This window comes from Aptenodytes forsteri, unplaced genomic scaffold (genome assembly GCF_000699145.1).
Source record: "Aptenodytes forsteri isolate BGI_AS27 unplaced genomic scaffold, ASM69914v1 Scaffold179, whole genome shotgun sequence".
NCBI classification, from domain to species: domain Eukaryota; kingdom Metazoa; phylum Chordata; class Aves; order Sphenisciformes; family Spheniscidae; genus Aptenodytes; species Aptenodytes forsteri.
This window is the reverse complement of record NW_008795378.1, coordinates 850889-860932: the sequence shown is the minus strand read 5'-3', so window position 1 is coordinate 860932 and position 10044 is coordinate 850889. Positions and strand designations below refer to the sequence as shown.

Below are 10044 nucleotides of genomic sequence, written 5' to 3'. Positions count from 1 at the left end.
GGCTGCCAGGGCACACTGCTGACTCCTCTTGAGCCTGCTGTCGACCAGCACCCCAGATCCTTTTCTGCAGGGCTGCTCTCCAGCCACCCCTCTCCCAATTTATACTTGTGCCCGGTGTTATTCCATCCCACGTGCAGAATGCGGCATTTGGACTTGTTAAATTTTATCCCATTAATCATAGCCCAATGCTCCAATCTATCCAGATCCCTCTGAAAGGCCTCTTGTCCCTCAAGAGAGTCAACAGCACCTCCCAGTTTGGTATCATCAGCAAACTTGCTAATGGTGCATTTAACTCCTGCATCCAGATCACTGATAAATATATCGAACAGGACTGGCCCTAGAATTGAACCCTGAGGAACACCGCTGGTGACCGGTTGCCAGCCAGATGTAGCCCCATTCACTATGACCCTTTGAGCCCTGCCCTTCAGCCAGTTCTTCACCCAGTGCGCCACGGACCCGCTCATTCCACAGTTGGACAACTTGTCCAGAAGGATGCTGTGAGGGACATCTTGCATGCTTATAGTCTTGACTTTTTTTTTTGTAGAAACACTGTGATTAGAAGTCCATTTCGTATTTTCAGGTAGGTGGCCTGAAGTTATTTTTGCAAATGGGGCAAAAATTGAGTTCTTACTAATCACACAAAATCATAGGTGTGTCAGTTCCCACCCAGTTCTTTGTACTCATGCTTCAGGGCATAGCCTGAGAGAAACGTGCACATGGTCCAAAACTGACTGAAAGTAATGGCAATCTTTTTTTTTATGGACTACAGAGGGATTTGGACCAGGCTCCAGATGACTGATTAAATTTAGCTTTTTCTGATGATGCTTTTTGCTATGGGTGTTTTGGACACTATGTGATTGTTTGCTTGATTTAAACATTTAAGGTTATGGAACTAGACAATCCCTAATTTCTGCTCAGAGGTAATTGCACTTTCTCCCTTAGGATGGCTTATGCCTACCTTGCTGCAATCGTCATAGTGAAGAGGAAGAAATGGTAATGTCCTTGGTGACGAGCGACGTCCCGCAGGGGTCCGTATTGGGACCGGTACTGTTTAATATCTTCATCAATGACATAGACAGTGGGATCGAGTGCACCCTCAGCAAGTTTGCAGATGACACCAAGCTGAGAGGTGTGGTCGACATGCCAGAAGGACGGGATGCCATCCAGAGGGACCTGGACAAGCTCAAGAAGTGGGCCCATGTGAACCTCATGAAGTTCAACAAGGCCAAGTGCAAGGTCCTGCACCTGGGTCGGGGCAATGCCCAGTATCAATCCAGGCTGGGGGATGAAGGGATTGAGAGCAGCCCTGCCAAGAAGGACTTGGGGGTACTGGTGGATGAAAAGCTGGACATGAGCCAGCAATGTGTGCTTGCGGCCCAGAAGGCCAACCGTATCCTGGGCTGCATCAAAAGCAGCGTGGCCAGCAGGTCAAGGGAGGGGATTCTGCCCCTCTACTCTGCTCTGGTGAGACCCCACCTGGAGTACTGCGTCCAGCTCTGGAGCCCTCAGCACAAGAAAGACAGGGACCTGTGGGAGCGGGTCCAGAAGAGGGCCACGAAAATGATCAGGGGGATGGAACACCTCTGCTATGAAGAAAGGCTGAGAGAGTTGGGGTTGTTCAGCCTAGAGAAGAGAAGGCTTCGGGGAGACCTTCTTGCAGCCTATCAGTACTTCAAGGGGGCTTATAAAAAAGATGGCGGCAAACTTTTTAGCAGGGCCAGTTGTGACAGGACAAGGGGGAATGGCTTTAAACTAAAGGGGGGTAGATTTAGACTAGATGTAAGGAAGAAATTTTTTACGCTGAGGGTGGTGAAACACTGGCACAGGTTGCCCAGAGCGGTGGTGGATGCCCCATCCCTGGAAACATTCAAGGTCAGGTTAGATGGGGCTCTGAGCAACCTGATCTAGTTGAAGACGTCCCTGCCCATGGCAGGGGGGTTGGACTAGATGACCTTTAGAGGTCCCTTCCAACCCAAACTATTCCATGATTCCATGATTCTATGATTTTGTAAGTGCTCGATACAAGGCAAGCTATTTTACTCATGGTTCCAAGCTCTCTGTCCCACGTGTCACAATTCAAAAGGTCAGTAATCAAGAGATCACCTTCTCACTTTGTTCCATAGATATATACACATTAAACTTCGAATGACACTGGAAAATAAATGAATTAAAAATATTCAAGGTTAGCCTGTTCAGCTTGCACCCTACGAAACTGTAGCAGTAAGACTAACACTAAAATATTGTGATAATTCGCAAATAATTTCTGTTCAAAAAATCTGAAGTGAACTTATAAACTGTAGCACATTGTCTCTGATTCTCTTTTTGTTTAGACCAAGGAGAAAATTCCATAGAGGAAAAAGCAGTGGAGACACATATGTAAAACAGGAAGAAGCAACATTAGAATTGGCCTTTTTTACCTCTCTGTGGGTTTCACTGAGGGTTTTAATAGCAGCTCAGCTGGTGAAGACATATCCTTGGTTCAGAGTTGGCAGGAGAGTTTTACAGCCTGCCACTACATGCTGGTAATTCCAAGCTGCAGCCTGACCCAAAGAGAACATTTCCCAGGAGAGTTGATGAATTTTAAGACCAGTCCTCTTGTGATAAACTTGTGAAATTTTATTAATTTCTGTGTCAAACTATGCCAGCTTTCTGGCTGTTACCTTTAGAAATATGCCATTTACAAAGTATATTGACAATGACAAAAACCTCAAATAAATAGGCTTTTTGTGTCAGACTGTTGGTTACTGGTGAGATTTGGCATTGTCCAGACCATGATCCTTACAGGTCTCGGGGCAAGATGGACTTCTTGATGTCTTTTATTTCTTAGCATGTTTTGACGTATTTCTTTCATTCTGTTCAGGCAATGCTATCATACAGTTACTGCTTGTAAGCATTCCAGCACTGCAAGTTGCTTGGTTTTAAAATATGACTCTTAACAAATACATGTAAATAGAGTAAAAATGTTAAACTATGATTGGGTCTAAACTCTTTTGGTAGCATTAGAATACTTGAAGGAATGGTTGAAGCCCATCTAAACAAATTGTTCTTAAAGAAAAAATAGGATTTTTCCATGGCCAATTCTAATCCCTTAATGAGAGCACAAAAGACATGATTTAGACACAATTCAGATTTCGTCTGTATGTTTTTTTCTTCCTTACTTAAAAGCACTTCTACACAAATACAGAATCATTTTTTCTGTAGGAATGCGTCCCTCAGTTTGTCCAAAAGATGATTCTTCCATAGGGAAGAGAAGATGTGTGTTTATGAGAGCTAGACAGTAAAACAACTTGTTATCAGTAAAGCATGGGTCATATCTGAAACATCATTCATATTGTGATTCAGCGTGGCTGAAAAGATAAAAACTCAGGCAATGGGCTAAATTCCCCAGCTGCAGGAACAACTTCAATGTTTTTCCTCAGCCAGGTCCTAGTAGACCTAGAATTTTACGATCACTATCTGCCAGATTAGTTTCCAGAACACAGTGTTGCAAACACATCATTAAGAAAAAAACCTTTCAGACTATTTGATCACAGTCAAAAGTGGAGAGTGCTGTGAAGACTTCTGCATACCATGCTTTTTAGAAACAGCTGCCAACGTTTTGAGCTTTGCTGTGTTTGGTTTGGAGTTGCACCTATCTGAGAATGATTAGCTGCCTGACTTCCAGGCGCAGCCATTAATGGAGTTTGGAGGCTGCATTTGTAAGGTGTTTTGAAAAAGTCTGAACAATTTCTAAAATAGCAAGCGGAGCTGAGACTCACCTATTGTTTGGATAATACATTTATTTTCACCACCTTTCTCCATTGCCTGCCTGCCACAGTAAGTGTGAATAAGTCTGATATCCTTCACTAGCCTTACAGCCTTGACTACTGCACTGTGCTATTGTCTATAAACTGCAATTTAAACTGCATTTTATTACATTACTTTTATCTATCTTTTTATTCACTTTGCCTAATGCCTAGAGGAATTGGTCCATGACTCAGGCTTCTAATTACTGCTGTGAAATGAAAAACATTCATGTGGATGTTGTTGTAAGAGCAGTACTATATAAAGAGAACGTCACTTGAGAAGCCCTGGTCGTTGGAGGTAACAGATATGGAGTGTTGGTTCATGAGTTTTACAGTACCAACTATGTGTATTGCGAATGGTTTCTCATGTGTAACTTTGTTTTATAGCCCTTAACCAATGCCAGCTGGAAGCCAAAGACAAGCTACTGAACCAATTAACAAAGGTCCCCAGTAAGCAGGCAGAGGCTTCATTCTATCTGGACACCTGTAACTACTGCAGCTTGATGCAAAGTCCTTGGGAACTGCAGACAGTTTTACAAGCTAAATTAATCTACAATTTCTCATCAACTGTGTCAGTAGATGCAAAGTAGCTCACAGGGGAAGGAATCCACTTCTTGCTGGTATTATCTGAGTTACTAAGGTACCGTTTTCCTCCTCCCTGGCACTGGGTTTTGGGGGTAAGTCATCCATCTCTTTTTAATCCATATATTTCCATTTTCCACTGCAGGGACAAAAGCAAAGATTGCCCATTAAAAGGGACAGGAACAACTCAAGAATTAGCTTGTAAACACCGCATTTGGAGTATGCCTTGTGTCCTGGTTTTGGCTGGGATAGAGTTAATTTTCTTCCTGGTAGCTGGTACAGTGCTGTGTTTTGGATTTAGGACAAGAACAAAGTTGATAACGCACCGATGTTTTAGTTGTTGCTAGGTAATGCTTACACTAGCCAAGGACTTTTCAGCTTCCCATGCTCTACCGACTGAGAAGGCTGGAGGTGCACAAGGAGCTGGGAGGGGGCACAGCCAAACTGGCCAAAGGGACATTCCATGCCATGTGACGTCATGCTCAGTATAGAAACTGGGGGGAGTTGGCCAGGGGGGTGGTGACTGCTGCTCAGGAACTGGCTGGGCATCGGTCGGTGGGTGATGAGCAATTGCATTGTGCATCACTTATTATGTATATTCTTTTACCATCCTTACTATTATTTTCCCTTCCTTTCCTGTCCTATTAAACTGTCTTTATCTCAACCCACAAATTTTACTTCCCCCCCCCCAATTGTCTCCCCCATCCCACTGGAGGTGGGGGGGAGTGAGTGAATGGCTGTGTGGTGTTTAGCTGCCTGCTAACAGTGCAGCCATGCCACAACACCTTGTCATCTTTTTTAGAAAATCCTCATAGGAAAAATACTCTCTCCTCCCCAGAAGAGAATAGAACACCTGACAGTGGTGTAACCTCACTGCACAAGGGGAGAACACACTGGGAATCTGCTCACGCAGAAATTCTAGTGACTGTATTTAAGGCAGCAAGGGAGGGGGAAAATAAAAGAGGTAAGCAAAAGAAAACAACATAATAATAGGGCCAGCATGTCAGTGACTTCAACCCTAGTTATTTCTTTCTTGTAGTCAAGAAAATGTCTCCTATTTCAGCACTGACACTCTGAAGTAACCACAGTACAGCTCTACTGCTGTTCATGGAGATGAGCGGAAAGAACAAACTTTTTCTTTTATTTCACCCCACACCAAGTACACAATGCAATAGTGCAGGCTATGAACTGGACAAAAATTCCCCTATGAGCAATGACCTTAATCCAGCAATCTGTTATCAGGAATCAGAGAAAAGTTTGTAACACAAAGGGGGTTTGTTTCCCCCTGCCCCCAATTATTAAACTTGCGCACCTGGGTCTAATTATGCTCTCAAACTCAAGCAACTCTCATTGATTTTACCAAGACCTACATATACTTGAGTCCCATTCAGGATATTCAGCTTTCCAACACTCCCATAGGATTACTGTCAGCAGGAAAGTACTTCTCAGCTTCTTAGGATAGAGTGACATCTTGTGGTTTCTTCTTTTGTCCATCATTGAAAAATAAGAATTAGCCACAAAAGCTTTGGCTAAATTTTTTTTTGTTTCTGGTATAACACTAAGATCTTATTTGTTTGAGGAATTTCTTACGTACTTGATTCACAGAAACTGAAACAACAGTTTACTTTGCCATTATCAAGGCTTGTGGAAGGATAGTGAAAATTAGTGCTTGGAACAGCAACAAAAACATTCCAATTTATACAACATGACAAATTTTTGTTTGAATGTAGTACTAATCTAGAAAAACTGTTTGGTGCTCAAGGTCATGTACAAGTGGGATCTTATTAGTTAAATATGTCAGTCTCCAGTGATAGCACCACTACTAAAAGGATTTGTAGGGAAAGTACTCTTTCCAACTGCAGCTCTGAAAAGCATTTCTACCTGGACTCCAGTAGATGTATGCAAGAGAGAAGATGATAGCATTAGGCAACTGCATCTCATGCTTAAACTCCATCTGCATCACAGAACATCTCAGTAGACAGTGTCACATCATGGGTCACTTACACAGCACAACTATAGAAGTTTCAGTAATTTATTTTCTGATATAGCCTCCAACACAAAATACATTTTTTTAATTTTTTAAGACTACATTCCTGAACTCACATGAGCCACTATTAACAAATTCCCCTTACCAAAAAAAAAAAATCCAAACAAAAAGACAAAATTATTTTGCTAGTTTTGTCTCAAAAAAGCAATAGCATCCTTGAAAGGAACATTAAACAAAATCTAGATTAAAAACCACAACGGAATAGTATTCATACACCTCAATAAATTGGTAACAATACTTAAGATACTACCACTACTGAAAAACAGTATTGTTTGAGAGCTGTTCTCATTGTGGTCTACAACTAACATCTTTGCATAATTTGGTAATAAATCAACTCATGTTGTTGAAAACCAGACAATTCTTAATTTTCAAGAAACATGGGATGGCTATTTTGCATCTGTAAGGACTAGGAAAGTATCAAGTGAAATAACTAGTGTTTGCATTTCTGTTTCTGCTGGTTTTCCTATATGCCTGTTTAGGCAATTCTCAGAATCAGATTTGGAATATGCGATTCTGCATCATTCCACTTATACCTATGCTCAGTCCAACTGTTAGGGAAGTCTATGCACTTGCCTGATCTCCTCTATAAATACTTCTGACTGGCAGCTGTCCTTCCATAATGCCATAGCTTTAGTTCAAATCTATCTTCAGTCCTTCCCTTGGTAAGAAGCATCTATGCTGCAAGGAACTAATGCAAAGAAAACACAAAATTGGTCAGGAAGAACTTTCGACAGACTGAAAATAAACATGACTGAGGGTTGTCATCTGCTTCCTCATGTCTTTCCAACTCAGAGTGAACATCTCAAAAATTAGCCTGAAAAAAATGTAATTGCTTAAAAATCGGGCTCCCATGAGGTTAAAACCACAAGAGATCCTTAGCATACGGGTCATTTTTACAGACATTAAGTGATGTTCATAGAATCATTTAAACATGAAGAACCAGCCCTTGTGTAACTCCATGTCAAAGGAGCTGGTTTTACCTGCAGTGAGGCTAGTTCTATAACTTGGTAAAATTAGCCCCTTCTCCTTCTTAGAAGCACTACCTTTTTTCTCTCCCAAGCATAACATTTTTAGCTATACAGAACTAAAATTACAATTTTTGTCTAAATTTGCATACAAAAACTGTCTCACCAAGTCCAGACTATAATACACTACAGGTAATAAGCAACAGCAATACACTAAGGAGCTCCATTTTTCTTCTGTGCAACAGAACTAAACAATTCAAGGAGGCAGGGCTAGAAATGTGTTCAAATGCTCTTTCTCCGAAAGAGCATAACCAGCCTCCATGGAGAATATCCATCACTTCGCAGTTTGACCTGCATTATCTGCACCAGCAGCAGGAAAAAAAGTGAACAATGTGTCAAATTTTGGAAGTTCTCCTCGCATGCATAACTTTGTGAGCAATATCTATGCTGTTTTGAAGTAAATGTATGCCAGAGAAGCCTATAACTAAAACTAAAGTTCAGCCAATATGCATTTGTTCCCACAGAATTCAAAAGACAAAACTCCTATTGACTGAGAAGAAACCCACTTATTATCCAAAAGTTTGTATTTATGATCTGTTTCAAAGGAGCTCCTCCCTTCTTTTCTCTTATTCTCTCTTACCTTTTTAATAACTTCTGTTCTTTTTTAGATCTTGCACAATGAGGGAAGAAATAATTATATGCCTCTCTGGTGACAACTGGTACTTCTCCTCCTCTTGCAAATGGAAACAGCAACTAATTCCCCTGCTAATATTTACTTGTGGTCTGTGTCATTCTCCTCTCTGTCAGTTTATTCTCAGTAAAAAGTTAGGGAATAAAAAGGATTATGTTGTTCCTTTAGACATTTATTTATTAACAGAACATTTTTAGACACTTAAAATTAAGGGCGGTGGTTTTTTTTTTTTTCTTACTTTGAGAAAGATCATTCTAGATCAGTGAAATGAGATACTGCAAAGCTTAGGTTAAAGTAGGACAACTACTTTGGGGGAGAAAAATATGTCCACACGAATGACATTACTATTCAACTATTTTACTTCAGTCACATACATAGCTATTCTACACTGACTAGTCTCAAATATTCATGCGATAAAATTTTATTGGCATCAACAGTTACGGAAGGTGAATTGCAGAGTTGCATGCAGGAGCATTCATAAAAGCAACATTTTAGAATCACATGTGGGAGAGTTCACACAAAGTCTACCACAGTTATCTTACAGAGTAAAATCCACTAGGCTTAATTTGTTCCATTAACTTTGATGAGACGGCGTATCGCAGTCTGTTTACTACTTTTACAGGAACAGGAAGAGATCACATTTTCCAAATGTAGTTCTTCAACTCTATAAGTTATCATCAAGCTTTTCCATTTGCATTGTTCAGAGCTGCATACATTCTGCTCCTGTCTCACTGATCAAGTCAGTCTTTGGACTGTAAAAAAGTTACGAATAATGGATTTGCAGTTTTTTGCTTTACAATTCACTAGAACAAGAAACCGTTGTTGACATGTACACAATTTTATTTTAAGGACACGGCAATCACAGTGACAGAAACGGAACCATTACTTTAATACTGTAAGCTTTCCTCTGGAGCTGACTTGCACGCAGTTAGATCTGAAAGCATTTTAAACAATATCTTGGGGGAAAACACAGCAAACCTTAAATATATTAACTTCAAACTTTATGTGCTTATCTCCTCTTTTTGGTAGCTGGTGGCAGTTAGAGCTCTTCAAAGTCATGGCCACTTGTATTCATTGCTTCAGGGTGCATTACCCTTCCCATGAATAACACAGTACCTGTGGAAAAAGTGGAAAGGAAGGAAGGGAAGGAAAGGTGTCAGAACTGAAAGGAAAAGTTGAGATTATAAGATGATGAATACTGATAATAAGTTCTAGAGCATGTGGTGCACAATTTTTATAGGAACATGCGTCCCTCAGAACTTGGTAGCCATAAAAGGCAATGGATCAACAGCCCTAGAGAAGAGCACCTCTTTGTATTCAGAACTGATACAGTACAGAGAAGAACAGTGAAATCCTCTGCATTTCAGTGCCTCTCTGCTTATTCTGAAGGCTTGATTGAAAACACACCAGAAATCAACACAAAGGTTCACTTTCATTTCAGTGGTTCTGATGAAGGTCCATGAAGTACTGCCACTGATGTCAAGTGGTTATGACACAGTACTGGTTTCCAGGCTGGGGGGGCTCCAAAGGTGGCAGCTAACCTTAACTGAAGCATGAACACCTAATCAGAGTAACCTTCATGATCACTTCTGACCCTTATATGCCTGAGCTGCTGGACAATGTTCCTTACAGAATCAAAAATGAGCCCCAGAAGCTGCCACACCAATCAGCTAATGATTATTAGAATCATAGAGTTGTTTAGGTTGGAAAAGACCTCTAAGATCATCAAGTCCAACCGTTAACCTAGCACTGCCAAGTCCACCACTAAACCACGTCCCTAAGCACCACGTCTACATATCTTTTAAGTATCTCCAGGGATAGTGACTCCACCACTCCCCTGGGCAGCCTGTTCCAATGTTTAACCACTCTTTCAGTAAAGACATTTTTCCTCACGTCCAATCTAACCCCCCCCTGCCGCAATATGAGGCCGTTTCCTCTCGTCCTATCACTTGTTACTTGGGAGAAAAGACCAAC

At 41.1% G+C, this 10044-nt stretch overlaps 1 protein-coding gene across 1 annotated transcript in view; it reads right to left on the bottom strand.

Moving 5' to 3' along the window:
• Nucleotides 1–8411: 8411 nt before the first annotated feature.
• SERPINI1 (serpin family I member 1) overlaps nt 8412–10044 on the bottom strand; it is a 26107-nt gene continuing 24474 nt past the window's right edge. Inside the window, exon 8 of the mRNA XM_009280539.1 lies at nt 8412–9186. Coding sequence (XP_009278814.1) covers nt 9110–9186 — 77 coding nt within the window. The 3' untranslated portion in view covers nt 8412–9109. The remainder of the gene's footprint in view (nt 9187–10044) is intronic.